The sequence below is a fragment of the Durio zibethinus genome, chromosome 20 (genome assembly GCF_047325235.1).
Source record: "Durio zibethinus cultivar Kanyao isolate XHJ-2024 chromosome 20, ASM4732523v1, whole genome shotgun sequence".
NCBI classification, from domain to species: Eukaryota; Viridiplantae; Streptophyta; class Magnoliopsida; order Malvales; family Malvaceae; genus Durio; species Durio zibethinus.
This window is the reverse complement of record NC_143181.1, coordinates 7,190,290-7,210,513: the sequence shown is the minus strand read 5'-3', so window position 1 is coordinate 7,210,513 and position 20,224 is coordinate 7,190,290. Positions and strand designations below refer to the sequence as shown.

General features: G+C 28.3%; 1 protein-coding gene across 1 annotated transcript; it reads right to left on the bottom strand.

Moving 5' to 3' along the window:
- Positions 1 to 20: 20 nt before the first annotated feature.
- Positions 21 to 3,216, bottom strand: LOC111315703 (serine decarboxylase-like). Its single transcript, XM_022917641.2, has 5 exons — positions 2,623 to 3,216; positions 1,842 to 2,073; positions 1,557 to 1,750; positions 1,309 to 1,445; positions 21 to 691 (listed from the first exon to the last, which is right to left on the bottom strand). Exons 1-5 carry the CDS (start codon positions 2,969 to 2,971, stop codon positions 125 to 127), a joined length of 1,479 nt encoding a protein of 492 aa, XP_022773376.1. The 5' UTR covers positions 2,972 to 3,216; the 3' UTR covers positions 21 to 124.
- Positions 3,217 to 20,224: the final 17,008 nt, after the last annotated feature.

Here is a 20,224-nt window from a genome sequence, read left to right as displayed (position 1 = left end):
ATAATGCAAAATCCTTATAGTAAAAGGAAAAACTTCTGCATCAAATCTAGATTCCACTAAAATCAAATGTCAAGCTACAAGCAAACAAAGGAATAACTCAGAATCATGATAAAAAGTCATTTTGTCACTTGTGCAGAGTGCAAACACAATTCTCTTTCCCTATATCTGCTGCAACACAAGGAGGCTGACCATGTCCTTTCTGACACCAAGTTGATCGGTTTTCAACTAATTCATTCAAGAAGTCATCAAGCTTCTGGATGGTCACATTAGGCATCACCACCACATGTGCTATATTCCCTTCACAAGCAAGTTGCCACCTACGAACAAATTCCTCATCCCAGGGCCGCTCAAACACAACTGTACTGCTGAGTTCATTTAGCATAGCACTGATCCCAGCCCCGCGCAGTTGGTCCTTCAAGTAGTGAGCATTTCTGAGGCACTTCTGAACTTCTTTTTGAAATCCTTTGTAACCTTTTCTGTTGAGAGTATACCAAAGGAAAATAGGAGCATGACCATTGCGACTTCCCATTATCGTAGCATCCCTTGATGCAAGATATTCAACATTGCTTGAGAGGACATTGATGTGCGCCATCCTTGTGATCTGAACACCACAAGGCATTGGACAACCTACAAACTTGTGGCCTGAAACACTCACACTTCCAATGGGCTTCTTGAAAGTAACCTTCGGTGCCTGATCACCACCAAGAATGGTATCAAGCTTAAGAGGTAAAGACATATCCACAAGAAAGGATAAAAGTAACATAGTAATATAAGAGTTTGAGAAACAAACTTATAATATCATGCACAAACTCATCATTTACTTGCAGACAAGATACAAGCTTAATAACCATGTTCATTCCTTTTTATGTCATGCACAAACATGAAGACGCATTAAGAGGTTAGCAGTGTTTCACCCAAAGCAGGAAAAGAAATCACATAATTTGTCCTGCTGACCTACATTAGGGAAAACTACAGTCTTAGTAATCTAAGAACCAGTATATAGACAGACCATAAACAGTGCTAAAAGACTTTTATGGTACTTTATCTCTGTTCTTAAGGCCAAGACCTGATTTACTTCATCTAGCCCTAATTATAGGCTAATTGAGTTTTTTATAGTCAAATCCAGGGGAAACACATATCATTTTACATTCTACAACTTGTTAGTGAAAAAATTATAAAGTGGCAGAACAAAAGCAGTCTGCTCATGCCTAACAATTATGTGTGATGGAAAGGTTAGGGGACAACTGAGCTTGGCTATCTTCCATCAAATCCACGTGTAAGCAAAAGCTATACATGTGATAAACTTACCCGTCTGACAAAAGGCATCATGAGTCCAAACAAAGCTCCATCACAATGAATGTAGAACCTATCATGTGAAAATCCACATTCTTCGAGGGTTTGTATCACAAGATCAACGTCATCTACAGCTCCTTTGACAGTTGTTCCTGCAGTAACATTATCAACCAAGTTATCTCTCTCATTTCAACAAAAAAAATGACTTTTTATTGTCATGATCCAGTTACCTATGAATATGCAAGAGAGAGAGAGAGAGAGACCTATGTTAACATTGAGTATCGCTGGTTTATCCTTGTTAGCAAGCAACTTAACTCTGAAATCACTGCAATCAATCTCACCCGAGATCAGAGTATCAACCTTCACACACTCCATTCGATACATTCGTGCTGCTTTAAAGACGGAGTAATGTGACTCCCTTGATGCGTACAAAATACCATCTGGAAACACTTCCCTCCTGCAAAATTCAATCATCGCTCATTTCCACATTTCAATTAAAATAAGATTACAATGTTTGAAATGTAACCAAATTTTAAACAAGCACTAACCCAACTAAAATTCCATGAAGATTGCCTTCTGTGCCACAATTTGTAATGTAACCCCAATATTCGTTTTTCTCTATTTCCCACAAACGGGCAAACCAATCCAACACACCAACTTCAAACTGCCTTGAATGAACTCCATAGTTGCTCTCAATAAACGGATCTCCAAGATTGTTGATGGAGAAATGCTGTAACTGAGCTAGTGCACCGTAATCGAAGTCCAGGTTATAAGGATAGCCTGAAAGGTTGCACTTCGATCAACAGCCCATAAATTTCAAGGCCCCAGTGAAAGTGTACAGGACGATCAATTTAAGTAGAAGACATAGGAAAATTAAGGTACCATATGGTTATTGTTTTTTTGTTGGTGCAAGGAAAATAAAATAAAAAAACTGCATTTGGATACAGAAGTAAATGCAACTTTTGGAAAACTAACGGTAAAAATATGTTTCTTTCTTTTAGAACAAAATGCATGATTTTGCCATTTTATAGAACAATTATGTTAAAATAGGTGTTTCATTTTTAGTTGGTTTTACCATTTTATAGAAAAATTATGTTAATATCCAAAGTACAACCAAAGGCAACGTAAATTTAAGATCTTTCAATTCACAAGTACTCCATTAAGAAACAAAAACAACGATTAACTCACTTCGTTTCACTATTTATAAACTTAAAGGCACAGTACCCTTTTCTTTGTGATCTCTGAATTAGACAGAAAATTAACTCAAATTAACAGCTTGCATTAAATATTTAAGAAATTAGTAATTTTTTGTTTTTTTTTTTTTTTTACCCAAATGGTGCTTGGTCCGCTCCATGAGGTTTTTGCGATATCGGGCCAAGACGCCAGCCATGTAAGCCTCCTTGTCACCGGTGAACTCATCGTTAGCTTCTGGCTCCGTAACGGCCAGGCACGTGGTGTGCACATTCCTTCCCAACACAATCTCCCTGCCTTTCTTCGTCGGCTTCTTCACGCCTTCATCTTCCTCCTCCTCAGATTCGCTGGGCCCAACGTTGGTTACCGTAACAACCGGAGGCAACGGTTCCACTGCCACAGCCGTGGGATCGAAGTCATCCGTCAGGATCTCCATCTTCCCCTTCACGTTCGGCGACGCTGTTTCGATCTCTACAGTCCCAGCCATGAATTTTTAGATCACAATAGAAAAAAAAAAGTGAATTTTGTGAATAAATTAGGAGTAAAATAGAAATGAAAATGTCTTCCGCAGCCTCTCGAGTGAATGTAGATCTGAGAAATATGAAAGCAAATGGAGATTGATGGGAGAGGGAAGCGTTTCTTGGAAGTGGCTATTTTATTTTTATTTATAGGCGCCAGCCAGCCAGCCAGCCAGCCATTGGTTTCGTTTTTCCAATGCCTAACTGAGACGGCTGGGCTGGCTTTGTTTTCTACCCTCTTGCCTCAAATGGGGCAATGGGCTTTGATTCTCCATGGCCCCACGACGAGATTAGCCTTTAAAATAAAATTGTGGTTTTTTAGTGATTTTTTTACTTCATAGATCCTTCTCATTTCACAAAGTTAGCCTCTAAAATAAAATACATGTCCCTTAGGCAAAATCTTAGGTGGATGTTATGTATGTACCCCAAGTACGCTTTTGGTTACAAAGGTCGATACTGGAGGCTCTAGCAGTAGGCAGTAGTGCAAATTAATCCACTGAGAAGCTAAAAGAAAAGATGGCTGTGCAGATGCAATGAAAGAGGAGAAGAGAACTTTGCTAATCGAAAATCACATCTTAAATCCTGCTAAGGGCATAAGCACCTAGAGTAACATGATAGCAGCCAGCCATATATCTATCTATACATTAAAATTTATTAATACGAGGACAATAATTTACGCTTCATTTTGGGATCTATATAATCTTATTTAAATTTTAAGATTGTTAGCTCAAATATTTAAATTAAATTAAGAGAGAGATAATTGATTGATAATAAAATTTTCAAAAATTAGTATCCAACAAGCACAAAATTCACAAACTAACTTTCTAATTAAATAAACATAACAAATATGAGTACTAATAATCTTAAAAGTAAGAGATTAACATAAAAAATTAAACATCAAAATTTATAGAGGTTTGAATTTTTTTTAAGCACTTACATCATCTCCCTTAGCCTTACTTGCCAAAGAGTGTAATCCACTATGTATTGAAAATTACAACCTAACTCTTCGAAGCTGTATACAATCAACAACTTAATCTCTTAAGTGTTATATTCCCCCTTAAACTCATAACCTCACAATACAAATTTTTGAAGTGTTTTGCAAATTCAAAGAACCTCTCTAAGATTCGGTGTTTACTAATTTGAAATACAAATTAAAATTGAGAAGAATATCAAGAAAAAATTAGGCATAACAAGAATTTTTGCACTTTTCTTACAGTAAGATGCTCTTTAATTCTTGGAGAATATAGTAGATAAATACAATAAGTTTTTTTGGCTCTAAGTTGCTTCAAATATGGTGGGAGACCTTCATTTATATGTTGAAAGTGGAAGATAGCCATTAGTTACATTTATTGTTTGGAGCTTTTGCAAAATTTCAGACAAAAATAGTCATTGCATGCATTCTAGGCACAAGGGGATCGATCCCCTCTTAAGGGGGATTGATTGGATCAATTGGGTCAGTTAAAAATCAAACAATTTTACGTATGAAAATGCATAAACAATCGATCTATATCAAATACCAATCAATCTCTTTTTCAGATGATCAATCCCTTAGTCTAGGTGATCGATCCTTTCCTATAGTCTAAAGCAAAGTTTTCATTTCATGTAAAAAACCAATCAATCTCTTCATGAAAGGATGGATCCTGTTTTTAAAAACCTTGAACCAATCGATCCATACAAGGAAGGGATAGATTGGTTTTTGTGAAATTTGCATGAGAAAGCGTTTTGATAAAAAAAATCAATCGATCCTCTTAAAGGATCGATCTCTTTTATGTTACTTTGCTCAATTCTATTTTTAAACCATGCCAAATGAATTTGAACAAATTTTTAATGGGATTAAAAGCTAAAAAAGTATTCAAATTAAGTTTAAATCATTTTAATTCAAGTTTAGTAAATTTTTGTTTTATCATTTCAAAATGTTTTATCAATTCAAGGCTAACATCTTCCTCTTTTTTATATGGCAAACCAATAGTAAAAAAAAATTTTCTTTGAAAACATTTTTCTCCTTTTAAGAAAGCTTCCCCTAAATTTAAACAAGATCAACAAAATTAAATGGCCAAATTTTCATTATGAACATATCAAAAATATAAGGTAGAAGTCTCCCTAGCAATTAAAAATTTATCAACTAACAACATAACAACTTAGCAATAAGCAAATTTTCACAATATTAACTTCTCCTCTTTTTTGTCATGGCAAAAATAATCAAAGAGCAAGGAACCGATACTATAGCCAATGTAAGATCAATTTGCTCAATTAATGCAAGGCAACAATACGATAATCAACACAAGGCCAATATCATTGAAACTCAATACTATAACTCAATATAGCATCATAATATCAAGAATAAGAATGACCACAATGGCATTACCATAGCAACACAAATAGGTACAATAAACTTAAAGTTAATGCCATAATATGCAAAGTACCAAAGTTGATACTACAATTAAAATGTCTTGAAGTAAGTTAAAAACTTTAAAACATAAAAGAAAGACATGTAGGAAAAACATTTAAGCTTGGCTCTTAGGATAGGTCAAGGTGGAAAAGGCTAAGAAGGAAAATGATGAACACACTGTTCCATTTGCTATTGTGCAATCTGGATGTGTCCAATATCAGTCTTAATTTGTTGAACTTGTGAAACCATCTCATTTTGGGTTAGTTTCATGTTTTCCAATCTATAGTTTATATCTCTAACCAATGAGTGTAAACTGTTCATCTAAGTCATAAGAATTCGCAAAGTTCTTTGGGCATTAAATGGTAGACTAGAAGAATATCTTGTGAAATATCTTGAAGCTCATGCTCTTTTTCATGCTCAACTCCAAGTTCACTTTTCTTAATCCATACCCCATCAATATTTTATGTGTATTTCATACTATGAAGTATTTGAACTCCAACAATACTAACAGGATCGAGCATAATCTCTCTATACTTCTAATATTGATACCTACCTTCCTAAGTAGATTGCTAATGCCTATCCCATGTACCAAGGTGTAGTCACTGTTTTGAACAACCCTCACATATCATTAAAAATGAAGTGTACAAAATTGAGTTTCCCCTCATGTTTGATCTTATTTATCCATCAATAATCTTATTTCCTAATGATAGAGTATTGGGTTCCAAATGGTGCTAACACATATGTGACGATAAGATGAAGTAATCTATCATGCATGTTCAATGTAGAAGCCTAAGTTAAAGCAACCTTCAAATTATCATTCTCAAAAATATCTTGGGCCAATCTAAGCATGTCTCATATAGTGTTTGTCTCCATTATCTTCTAACATGAAAGTTTCAACCAACAAGTTCTTGTCCACAACTATTTTTTTACCTATCACAAATATCCTAAATTTATCAATATAATATTATTCTCATGTCCATCAACTTCAATATAGTGTGCATTACTATAAAATACCCTTATAAGATTATCAAAGACAATGTCATCCAAACTAAAATAGTTCATCCAACCAAAATTTCAAAAGCATGTAAATATGAAAATCCAATAAACTGAAAAAAATTAAAATTGATTACCCTTCATTGTTTGACTTTTCTATGAATAAAATGAGTCTTATATCTCTCTTTTGCTGTAGGATATTCGAAATATTGGTTGAATGAAGGCTTTATTGAAAAACTAAAAGCTTCCCTTGGTGGATTCTCCTTGTGGCAAGAGAAAGTCTTGTTTTAGGTGCTATGAAAATAATGGAATAATGAAAATAGGAAGGAATTTGTGAATGTAAGTGACAAGTAGTAAAATATATTAAAGAAAGGCAAGAAAATTGAGTGAATGAGGTAGTTTCAATAGAGGCACAAAAAGGGATCAAATTCCTAGAGTGAGAAGCATAAATGGAGATTTTTGTATGATTTGAAGGATTTTTAAAAAAGATTTTGCAAGAAATCAAATAAATATGAAGTAATTTGTAAAAGATTTTGGTTGAAAATGACCAATTTTAAGAGAAAATGAAGCATGAATACCTAGGGTTTTAAGAGAAGTGTTTTGAAAAGAAAAAGAAGGGACTATGGTTGGCCAAGAAAAAAAAAGAGTCCAGATTTTAAATGGTCAAAACAGTGCATATAAGGGAGTTGTTTATAACCCAATCGATTGGGTAAGAACTTGACGAACCTAGGTAAGCCATGGATCAATCGATCAAGTCCAAAAAGGATTGATCGAGTCCTAACATTTCCAATTTGAATTTAGCTACTAGATAGAAAACGAATCGAATCTGGTCTAAGAGGGATCAATTGTTTTACCCGTAGAAAAAAAATTTTAATTAAAACCATGCAACATAACTATTCAAATATGCATCATGTAATTACAAATATAATCATAGACAAGATTTCAAAATATGTTTAGATAAACACACATTTGATCAAACAAGGTATCAACATTCATCATACCATCAAGAATTTTATTTCAAAGAGTATTCATCAAACCAAGTTCACCTTTAATTGTATAAAATCTATCTTTATCTAGAGGTTTTATAAAAATATCAACTAATTGATGCAAGGTATCAACATATTCAAGCATAATATCACCCTTTTAAACATGATTTCTCATAAAATGATGGCTAATTACAATATGCTTAGTTCTTGAATGTTGAATTAGATTTTTAGTGAGATTGATGGCACTAGTATTATCATATTTAATGGGAATATGATCCATAATAATTTTAAAATCCTCTAATTATTATTTAATTCGTAAAACTTGAGAACAACATTTACTGATTGCTACATATTTAGCTTCGATTGTGGATTGAGCAACACTATTTTATTCCTTAAAAACTATGATATGAGCATATTCCCATACAATCAATAAGTACAAGAAATGCTCTTTCTATCAATTTTACAACCATTAAAATCTGCATCAAAATAAGCATGCAAAGCAAAACATAAACCTTTTGGATACCATAATCTTAAGTTAAGAGTGTCCTTAAGGTATTTAAAAAATTTTTTAATAGCAAGTAAATATGATTCTCTATGTGATGATTGAAATCTAGCATATAATGACATACTAAATATTATATCTAATCTACTTATAGTAAGATATAATAATGAACCAATCATAGACCTATATAATTTAGAATCAATACAATTGCGTCATCCATCCTTGTCAAGTTTTGTTGAAATGCTCATAGATATTGAGCAAGGCTTTGATTCTTCCAATCCAAACCTTATGAGCAAGTTCTTAATGTATTTCGTTTGATTGATGAAGGTATCATCTTTTATTTACTTTACTTGTAATCCCAAGAAGAATGTAAACTCTCCCATCATGCTCATTTCAAATTCACTTTGCATAGTCTTAGCAAATTCTTGACAAAAAACTTCATTAGTAGCACCGAATATAATATCATCAACATAAACTTGTACAATGAGAATATTTTTTCATTTTGTTTTAATAAAAAGTGTAGTATCAACCTTCTCTCAATTAAAATCATTTTTAATTAAAAATTGTAAAAATATTTCACACCAAGCTCTAGGAGCTTGTTTTAAATCATATAAAGCTTTTGTTAATTTATAAACATGATTTGAAAATTGAAGATTTTCAAACCCGAGAGGTTGCTCTATATACACCTCTTCATTTATAAAACCATTTAAGAATGCAATCTTGACATCTATTTGAAAAAGCTTGAAATCTTTGAAACGTGCAAATGCAAGAAATATTCTAATGGCTTCTAACCTTGCATCTGGGGCATAGGTTTCATCATAATCAATTCCTTCTTCTTGACTATACCTTTGAGCCACCAACCTAGCTTAGTTTTTAACAACATTGTCATGCTCATCCATTTTATTTCTTAAAAACTCATTTAGTGCCTACAGTAGGATGATCATTAGGCCTAAGTACAAGATTTTACACTTCATTTCTTTCAAATTGGTTTGATTTCTCTTACATAGCCAATTTCCAATTATCATCTCCTAAAGCTTCATCTATGTTTTTGAGTTCAATATGAGAGAGAAAAACAACATAATTACACACATTGTAAGAAGATCTAATTCTTACCCCTAATGTTAGATCACCAATTATCTTACTATCTTTGATATATCTCTTTTCTCTATGATGATTGGTTCTTACTCTATTTGTTATGGTTCCTCTAAAAACTCAACATTCTCTTTTTGAGTGTTCTCCTCAATGTCATGTGATGCATCATTGATATATTCTTGAAGTATACCTACATCAACATCATTAAAAGATACATTTTTCGGAATGGATTATATTCATCAAATATAACATGTATAGACTCTTCTACAATTAATGTTCTTTTATTAAAGACTCTATAGGCTTTTAAATTTAAATAATATTCTAGGAAAATACCTTCATGACTTTCTGCATCAAATTTTTTAAGATTATCTTTTCCATTATTCAAAATAAAACATTGGCAACCAAAAGGATGAAATTAACTTATGTATAGACTCTTCTACAACTAATGTTCCTTTATTAAAGACTTTATAGACTTTTAAATTTAAATAATATTCTAGGAAAATACCTTCATGACTTTCTGCATCAAATTTTTTAAGATTATCTTTTCCATTATTCAAAATAAAACATTGGCAACCAAAAGGATGAAAATAACTTATGTTAGGCTTTTTTCCTTTAAAAAGTTCATAGAGAATTTTCTTCAAGATTGGCCTAATCATAGTTCTATTTATAATATAACAAAAAGATATTTATGACTTTTATCCAAAAATATCTAGGTAAATTATTTTTACAAAGTATAGTTCTAGCCATTTCTTCTAAAATCCTATTTCTCTTTTTTACTACCCTATTTTATTGAGGAGTTTTAAAAGTAAAAAAAATTATGGCTAATACAGTTTTCACTATAAAACACATTAAAGCCAAGGTTTTCAAATTCTTTTCCATAATCACTTATAATACTAGAAATTAATAGCCTTTCTCATTTTGTATTTGCTTGCCAAAAGTGATGAATTTTTTCAAAGTTTTGTTCTTTAAATACAAAAAGAGAACCCATGTATATCTAGTAAAATCATCAATAATGACAAACCTATATTGATTTTTACCAAGGCTCATTATCCTAGTAGGACCAAAAAGATCAATATGAAGTGGTTGAAAAGGTCTAGTAGTTGAAATACAATTCTTAGGTTTGAAAGAGATTTTTCTATGTTTTTCTTGAACACATGTATCACAAACCTTATCATTTTCATATTTCAATTTTGGTAAACCAACAATCAAATCATTTTGAGAAAGTTTTGAATTACATGCATACTTGTATATCCAAGTCTTCTATACCAAATCCAATTTTTATTTTCTTTTTGAGCCATAAAACAAACATTTTTAAAAGATAGATCATCCAAATGCACCATATAAATATTTTCTTGATGATGTCTAATGAAAACAAGTTTGTTAGCCTTGATATCAATCACTTAACAGTACATGAATTTAAATATCACTCTAAGTCCTTTGTCATATAATTGACTAATATTAAGTAAGTTATGTTTAAGTCCTTTCACAAGTAAAATATTTTCAATAGTAGTAGAAGAATTGTTATCAATAGGGCTAATCCTTTCAGTTTGGCCTTAAAGTTGTCACCAAATGTAACATCTCTTTCACTTTTTGCTTTTAAGTTCTTGATTTAAGCCTTGTCTCTAGTCATATGTTTTGAGCATCCATTATCAAGGTACTATGGATTGTTCTTGCTTGAATTTACCTTGTAGAATACTCATCCACCTACAAGAACATAATCAAATTTTTATTTTGGGTATCTAAACTTTCTTGGATCCTTGAGTGTTAGTACTCATAATTCTTATACCTTTTGAACTCTACTTTATCCTAGTAACCTCATTTTGAGATGTATTAACTCTTTTTAGAATCTACACACTCTTAATGAGTTTACCTTTATGAATGACTTTTTTCAATGAATAATATTGTATAGAATGACCCAATTTATGATAATATGTATATGTGCTAGATGAGTCATTTGGCTTAATAAGAAAATTCTTCAAATGAGTCTTTTTGTCACCACTATTATAGCCTAATCTATCTTTATCAAAGAATGCTCTTTATATTTTAAGCATGTCATTGAGTCTTTGATGTCCCATATAAAATCTAGAAAATAAGCTATATAAATTCTCATTTTTCTTAATCAAATCATCAACGTTCAAATTTAAAATCTCAATTTCTTTTTCTAAGTCATTCTTTGCTTTAGTTAAGAGCCCATTCTCTACTTTCAACTTAGAAATCATTTTCTTATACTTCATGTTCATGCTTTCAAATTTTATAGCTAATTCATCAAAAGCATCTTGCAATTCATCAAATGTGTGTGAATTTAAATCATTAGGATTAGAATTTACCTTGGGCTCATTAAGAGCCATGAGACATAGGTTGGCTACTTCTTCTTTATTCGATTCATCATCAAAGAAATCACTACCTCTCTATATTGTAACCTTTACTCTTTTCTTAGGCTTCATTATGTTTTGCTTCTTTCATAAAGAACAATCAAATTTAATTTGACTTGGTTTGATGCATTTATAGCAAACAATTTGATCCATTTCTCTTTTATTTAATTTTTTTTATCATTTTCATTGATGATCTTCTTCTATTTGAGAACTTATTCATCTTTATAAACTTCTTAAATCTTTTTGCAAACATGACCATTTCTTTATCTTTATCAATCTCATCTTGTTCAAAATTTTCTTCATCTTCTTGAAAGATTGATTTGATAGAAATGCCACATTTTTTTATTAGTTCTTGTCCCCTTTTGAGCTTTATCTCATAGGTAAGGAATGAGCCCATAAGTTTATCTAAAGAAAGTGTGTGAGGATCTTTAGACTCTTCAATGTCTGTCACTTTAGCTTCTAAACTTTTTACTAGACTATTTAAAATTTTTTTCACCATCTCCATATTTGAATAAGTCTTCCCAAGAGCCTTCAAACCATTAATAATGTCAATGAAGTAGTTTGACATTTCACTAATGAATTCTTTTGATTTCATCTTAAATAGCTCATAATCATGAGTGAGCATATCAATTTTGGTCACTTTCACTTGATTAGTACCTTCATGAGTGTTAACTAACTTGTCCCAAAATTTTTTTGCATTTTCACACAAGGAAACTCTATTATACTCACTAGGCCCCAATGCACAAAATAGTGCATATATTGCTTTGGCATTAAGTTGAGCTATCTTTATATCATTGACATCTCATTCACTTTCTTATTTGATCGCCTTTCTACCATCCACCATCTTTATTCGAATTTGAGGACCATTTACAATAACCCTCCAAACTTCATAGTCATTAGCTTGAATAAACAATTTCATCCTAATCTTTCAATATGAGTAGTTGCCACCAACAAAAAGATGAGGTTTTATAATTGAACATCATTCGGCTCAAAGAGATGTAACAACCATTTCATTTGTTAAGAGACACATTTTTTGTTGCCTACTATATTTGTTGTAGCTTGAGAATCATTACTCCACATTGATCATCATACTTCTTTAAGCCATTTTCATGATCACTTTTAGGTTATTAGATCTACAAAATAAAGTACTAGCTTTGATATAAATTGTTAGCTAAAAGACTTGAATTAAACCAAGAAGAGGATGAATTGATTTATAATAAATTTTTTAAAAATCAGTATCCAACAAGCACAAAGTTCACAAATCAGCTTTTCTAATTAAATAAACACAACAAATATGAGTACTAATAATCTTAAAAGTAAGAGATTGAGAAAAAAATTAAACACTTTTATAGAGGTTCAGCCTTTTCTTTAGGCACCTACATCCTCTCCCTTAATCTCACTTATCAAAGAATTTAATCTACTATATGTTGAAAGTTACAACCTAGCTTTTCAAAGTTCTATACAATCAATAACTTAATCTTTTAAGGGTTATCCTCCCTCTTAAACTCACAATCTCACAATACAAATATTTGAAGTGTTATGTAAACTCAAAGAACCTCTCTAAGATTGGGTGTTTGCTAATTTAAAGTACAAATCAAGATTGAAAAGAATATCAAGAGAAAATCAAATACAATAAGAATTTTTACACTTTTCTCACATTAAGATGCTTTTTAATGCTTAAAGAAGATGGTAAATGGATGCGATAAGTTTTCTTGGCTCTAAGTTGCTTTAAATACGATAGGAGACCTTCATTTATATGTTGAGAGTGGAAGATAGCCGTTGGTTGCATTTATTGTTTGGAGCCTCTACAAAATTTCAAGCAAAAATAATCATTACAAGCATTCTAGGCATAAAGGGATCGATCTCCTCTTAGGGGGGATCGATTGGGTTAGTTAAAAATGAAACAATTTTAAGCATGAAAATGCATAACCAATCGATCCTTTTTTCAAGTGATTGATTACCTAGTTTGGGTGATCGATCCCTTCATATAGTTTGGAATAAAATTTTCATTATGTGTAAAAAACCAATCAATCCCTTCATGAAGGGATCTATCTTGTCTTTAAAACCCTTAAACCAACCGATCCATACAATGAGGGGATTGATTGGTTTTCATGAAATTTGCATAAGAAAGCTTTCTAGCCAAAAAATCAATCAATCCCTTTAAATATGGATCAATTCCTTCAATGTTACTTTACCTAGTTCTATTTTTAAACCATGCTAGATGAATTTGAATAAATTTCTAACTGAATTAAAAGCTAAACAAGTATTCAAACTAAGTTCTAATCATTTTAATTCAAGTTTAACAAATCTTTTTTTCATCATTTTAAAATGTTTTATCAATTCAAGGCTAACAAAGATCCATATAATTTTATGTAAATCTTTAAAATAAGATATTAAATCAAAGTTTATACTTTGTAAATCTATTACAATATAATAGGAATGAAGTAACAAAAGCAACAACAGTAATAAAAGTATCAAAGCTAACTACATACTGATATCTAACTTGCACAGCAAAATCATACATATCCCAATAATTCATAGTACAATCCAAGCTTGTATATTTCAGACAATGTTTATTACCATTTATTCAAATTCATAACAACCAAATTAAAATTGAAATTTTATTAAAGACTCAATAACTAACAATGCAAACATATTCATTAACTTTGACTCATAAATTATAAATACATAAAATTATGAATTGATCCCAAATCCATAGATACCAAAAAATTCTTATAAAACAATTATATAAAAATAGATTATAAAATCAAACGAAAATTAAAAACCAAACATGAAAATGAACTAGATTTGGATATTGTTATTAATGGTGTAATAACTTGATGAACAACAATTACCAGTCAAGCATGATAAAATACATCTTTAGCAAATACATGAAAATGTTTCTAATCATTAGACACCATTGTAGCACAAAAGAAAAATTCTTTAGAGATCTTTCCTAGGAAATACTCCAATGCATAAGCAAGGCATGCATCTCTCCTACTGTGACCCACCAAATTAAATAATCTACATACAATTCATAAATCCAAATAAATTAAAATATGATAAGGCTTTTTTAGATCAATAAAACTCAAGCATGATATCAAATATACCTTACCTTTTCTACTTAAAGATCACATAAGCACTAAGCTAATACTATGAGGAAATAATACTGTGAAACAAATTTCTAGCAACAATCAAAAGCATAATTTAAAATCATGATAGCAAAATCACACATCCCTGACTAACTTATACTCGTGGTTCTAGAAATCATTTATAGCAATAGCTAACGTTGGTAATATTTTGCTAATACTTGCAAGACAATCAACAAATTATTCATAAAAATATGGTATATGTTCTAAACTTTTCACTTTGACAATCAAATATAAGAAAGAAATAATTTAATCTTTTTTTTTTTGTTTCTTTCAAGCATAAACTAAATCTTTCGTAAAAGCTTTGCCATTAGACTATGGCTAGATAATGAATTGTTGGTTTTGAATATTCTACCAATGTGGTGACAGCATTTGTATCAATTAGATTAACAACATAGCGTTTGAGATCCAATGTAGTAGGCAAAGTCCCATTTTCTCTAATTAAGGAGTGGTTTTATACTAACATCAAGCTTTAAATCATTTTTCAGCTAAAATATTTTGGCTTTTTAAAACTCTAACAACTCCTATTCATTTCTAAATCAGTCAAGTTGTTAATCTTTTGTTCAACATGTTTTAAAAATTCTTACTATGAACCATTAGATAAAGTTTTAAAAGGTTAAAAATAAAAATAAGAGAATGGATAAATAAAATAACTGATGTGGGCATGATAAATACTAATATTACAACCAATGACAAAAAAACAAATTAAACAAACATCAAATGCAGGTTGTATATTATTGTACTAGAAAAATATTTGAAAAGATTACATTCTGTTATGTGTCTCCTCATCATTTCTTAAAATCAATCACAGTAGTTATAAAAATGGTAAGAATAATTATTTTTGAAAATAAAGGGATTATTTAGTCCATAAACTACCCTCGTCAATTATTAACTAAAACATTTGCTAATTATAGATGCTTACCCTTGGAACTAAGTTTTTTAAGTTACCTTTCATATTCATTCAATGATTTCATTATGTTCACACCTAAAAAACAAAAACTAAACTCAATTATTTTTTTATTTCATTTTAAATGACTAACATTTTAAAGTTACCTTTCAAATTCACTCTAAGACTTTACCAAGTTCACACCTGAAAACAAAAACTAAACTCAATAAAAATTCCTTGTTTTTTTGTTTCATTGCAAATGAAATTTAATGTTTATATGAAAAAAAAAAAAGAAATATTTCAATTCTTGTTTTTGTTTTAAAAAAATTAGAAAATCAGCAAAATGTACCTCTTAAATCCATGCTAAGGATATAAAGTGCAAGCTAGATATTGTTTCCCTTCCCCTGTTTTTTTTTTTTCTCTTTCTTTCCGCTTTATCTCTTTTTTTTTTCCTTTTCTCTTTCTTTCTCGTTGTTAAGTTCATTCTCCCTTAACCTTTATTTTTCTATCATCTTGCAACCTAACCCTCCTCATTATCCATTTTTCAACCTCCATCATTCTCTAATTCAAACCTCATTCTTTCTCTCTTTTTATGTATTTTTCTTTTCCTTACTATTTATTTTTCTTTTTTTTTATGCAACAAAAGAAAATTAAAAAAAATTTAATGAACACATGGCTAAAATTGTGTATCTCAACTCTATTTTAGAACCTATAAAAAATCACAAAAAAATTATCAAAATTTAAATTCACCAAAATTTTATATTAGTAAAAAAAATTTTTAAATAATAAACGAAATATCAAAATAAAAAAGGAAAGATCCATAAACTAAAATGTAGAAAAACAAAAAAAAAATCCCAATAGAAAGTTAAAAACGAGAATAAACAGAATGCTAACTCTCTTTATCCTTCTTATTTCTTTCTTTACATGTAATTTTTTCTCAACATTATCTTCTTTCAACCTCATTCCATGTGTTTCTAAACTTTTCTTCTTATTTTTCCCAACTAAATAACCTCAACAAATTAAACAAAAAATTTTGTCCTTATTTTAACAAATGTCATATAGGCATAAGCTTATAGATAAAATTATATATATATATATATATATATGTTTAGATGTTTAGATATGGATAAACAAAGTTTATTCATGGATGAGCCACGTGGCATTATTAGTTTTTTATCTTTTTATTTTTTTAATTTTTTAATTTTTAATTTTTTATATTTAATAAATATTTTGAAATATTTTACGTTTTATTAATGACCTCACTTTATACTTTTTGTCTTTTTTATTTTTTTAAAGATTCTTTTATATTTTTTATAAGACTTATTTGATATTAAGGATGTACCACATGTTTTTTTATTATTTATTATTTTATATATTTGATAAATATTTGTTATATTTTAAATTCTTTTGTCTTGCCAACTTGATACCAAAGGTATACTATGTGTCAAATTATTTTCTTTCTTTTTTTTTCTTTCTTTTATCATTTTTCTATTTACTTTTTCTTCTTTTTTTTAATATTTTATAAATTATTTTAATATTTTAATATTTTAATACATAAAAACCTGATAAGGTTTGTCAAGTAGACGTTTACATTGACAGTTTCTTTGAATGACATGTAAGATAATAATAATTAAATATTATTATCCATTTGAATATATAAACTTACACATAACATAATAGTTTGCTCTTAAAAATGAATGATTACATATGATGTTATTACATACTATTGTTTTATTTTTTTAATATTTATTAGTTTTTGTTCTGTCATATAATTGTCTCATGAAGAACTTAGCTTTACTTAACGTAAAGGAACTTGGCTTTAATTATTAAAATTTTCAAATCTAGCTAGCTTGATTTTTTTATTTCTGTTGGTGAATTGTATAGGCTATGATAACTATAAACACATTTCTCACCTACCAAATAGAAGAAACACTACACTTGCTGTAAGATGTTATTATTGTAGGTTATTATATAAAGTAAGCTTTTAGTACATTGTTTAAACATTTAAAATCATTATTTCTTTTAAATAAATTAAATTTATCTTAAAATTATATAAATTTGTAGGTACTTAAAAATGATTGCACAAGATGGAGATTATGCAAATTGAAGAAAGTTAATTTAAAGTAAATTAATTTGAAGTGATGAAACTTTTATTTTTTGTTTTAATTATTTTGTTGCTATACTTAAAATTATTATTTATAATATCTATCAGATATTTTATTTTTTAAAAATATTATTTTTATTATTTTTCTAATTTGTTAAATTTTTAATAAAAATTTTTAATTTCATGATGATTTGATATCTTAATTATATTATATCTATTTTATATATATCTTGTACATATAAGTGATTAAATAGATTTTATTTATGTGCCTACAAACAAATAATAATTATAATTAATTCATGCATCGCACGGATAACAAGCTAGTTTATTAATATAAGATAAACAATGTTTATCCATGGATGAGCCACATGGTATTGTTAGTTTTTTATTTTTTTCCATTTTTTTTAGTTTTTAAGTTTTATTTCTTTCTGTTTTTTGTTATTTTTTATATTTAATAAATATTTGTAAATATTTATATTTTAAAGGTGGGCCTTACTTTATATCATTTTTTTCTTTTTCATTTCTTTTTTAACTTCCTTTTAAAGATTTTATATTTTTTATATGACTTATTCAACATTAAGGATATATTCTTATATATTTGATAAATATTTTTTACATTTTAAATTCTTTTTTGCCTCACCAACTTGATACTAAAGGTATACCACAAGTCAAATTATTTTCTTCTTTTTTCTTTTTTTTCTATTTTTATCATTTTTTATTTACTTTTGCTTTCTATTTTCCTTTTTAAATATTTTATAAAATTTTAAAATATTTTAACTTTTTTAATATTATTGATTAAAAAATTATTATAGATTAAAAATTATTTTTTAATTAAGATTGTTGATTATTTTTTTTTTGTTTTTCTTAACTTGATTTTTTTAAGAAAATAATACTAGAGAAAGCTCATCATTGCTTATATAACATGGTAACTTGATATTCTTTCTTTTTTTTTCTTGCTTTTTCATCTTTTCTTTTCTTTTTTTATTTAATTATATAATTTTATTGAGAAAAAGACCAATGGATATAAACACATGACATTCTATTTTGTTTTTTTGCCTTTTGCTTTATTTTTTTTGTTTTTTTTAATCAAATAATTTACAACAAAAAAATTGATATATAATTTTTTTTAAAAAAATGTCAATGAAGGTATGAATAATAAAACAACTTGTATCTAATATGTTTTGATTCGGCCGAATCTGATAGATATATTGTTTTATTTGAGATCAAATCGAGATTTTTTCATAAAAATCAAGGTCAAATTAGTGGCAGGTACATGATATTACATCTTGTCTTAACTATATATATTAAATTCTATTTTTAATTAATTTTTTAATTTTATATCTATATATATGTATTATATTAATAAAAATATTATTTAATATCTTAATTAAATAAAAATATTATATTTATCCACAATAAAAATGTAATCTATTCATGTATTCATCTATTCATCCATTTTATAAATTTTATTTTGACTTTTGTTCAAGGTCTCAATGTACTACTTTTTTATTTTAGTTTTTTTAATTTAAATAAATTTTGAAAAAAAAAAAACTACGTAGGTGTCCACATGACATCTCAATTTACTTTTTATAATTTTATTTTTTATTTTTTTAGTTAAATAAATTTTACAAATAAAAGAGTTGGTGGATAAGAATAACAAAATAATTCGTATCCCATAAATTTCCACTCAATTTGGGATGTTCATGTAGTATCCCAAAAAACCTTTTTCTTTTTCTTTTTTTATTAATCTTGTAAAAAAAAAAAAAAAACAATGATGGTATCAACGTGGCACTCCATTTTGCTTTTTCATCCTTTCATTTTTTTTTTTGTATTAGATAAAATTTATAATGAAATATGTCAGTTGATAAAGATACAAAAAGAACTTATATCCGATAAGTTTCAATTTATATTAATCTGATTAGGGATGATATTTTAAAATCGAGGTTGACTTGAAACGGATCAAGTTTTTTAAAAGAGAAACATGCTCGAATTGGAAGCATATTTAGAGCAGATATATATAAAGTATATATTTTATTATTTATATAATTTTATACATAATGTATTATATTAATAAAAAATTTTACCCTAATTTTAAAAATTAATATTTTCAACTTAACATGGGGTGTTAATGTGAGGGTCTATGAGATTTTTATTTCATTTTTTTCATTTTGTGCTTGTCTTTTTGTTTTTTGATTTTCTTTTTTCTTAAACCTTTTTTTTTTGTTTTCGACATTTATTTTTTGTTGGATAAATTTATGAAAAAAGATAATTAAGGTATCCATATGTGATTCTTTTTTTTTTTTATGCTTTCTCCTTTCCTATTTTTTAGTAAATCTTTTTTGAAAGATTTTATTTTTTAAAATTTGACGCCATTTTATACCATGCTTTTTTTTTCCTTTTTTATCCTTTTTCTTTAAGATTTTAAATTATTTTTTAATAAGACCTATTTGATACTAAAGGTATGTCACATGTTTGTTTTTTTTCTTTTTCTCTATTATTTTTCATTTTTATAGTTAATTAAATTTTTTTACATATTAAAATCTTTTTTGTTCCCCCCAACTTGATACAAAGGTATACCATATATGTTATTTTCTTCTTTTTTTTTCTTTTCTTTTTAATCATTTTTATTTACTTTTTCTTTTTTTAAATATTTATAGTTTTTTTTTAATGTTTGAACTTTTGAATATAGATCACATTAGATATTATTGATTAAAAAATTATTTTTTTCTTTTTTAATTTGATAATTTTT

Bases quoted from the DNA above. Each gene is read 5' to 3' on its own strand.
- LOC111315703 (XM_022917641.2), bottom strand. From the start codon at position 2,971: ATGGCTGGGACTGTAGAGATCGAAACAGCGTCGCCGAACGTGAAGGGG. The intron at 2,074-2,622 runs GTAAAAAAAAAA...GCAACCTTTCAG, and splicing joins GCGGACCAAGCACCATTTGG to GCTATCCTTATAACCTGGAC. The intron at 1,446-1,556 runs GTCTCTCTCTCT...ATGTTACTGCAG, and splicing joins GATACTCAATGTTAACATAG to GAACAACTGTCAAAGGAGCT.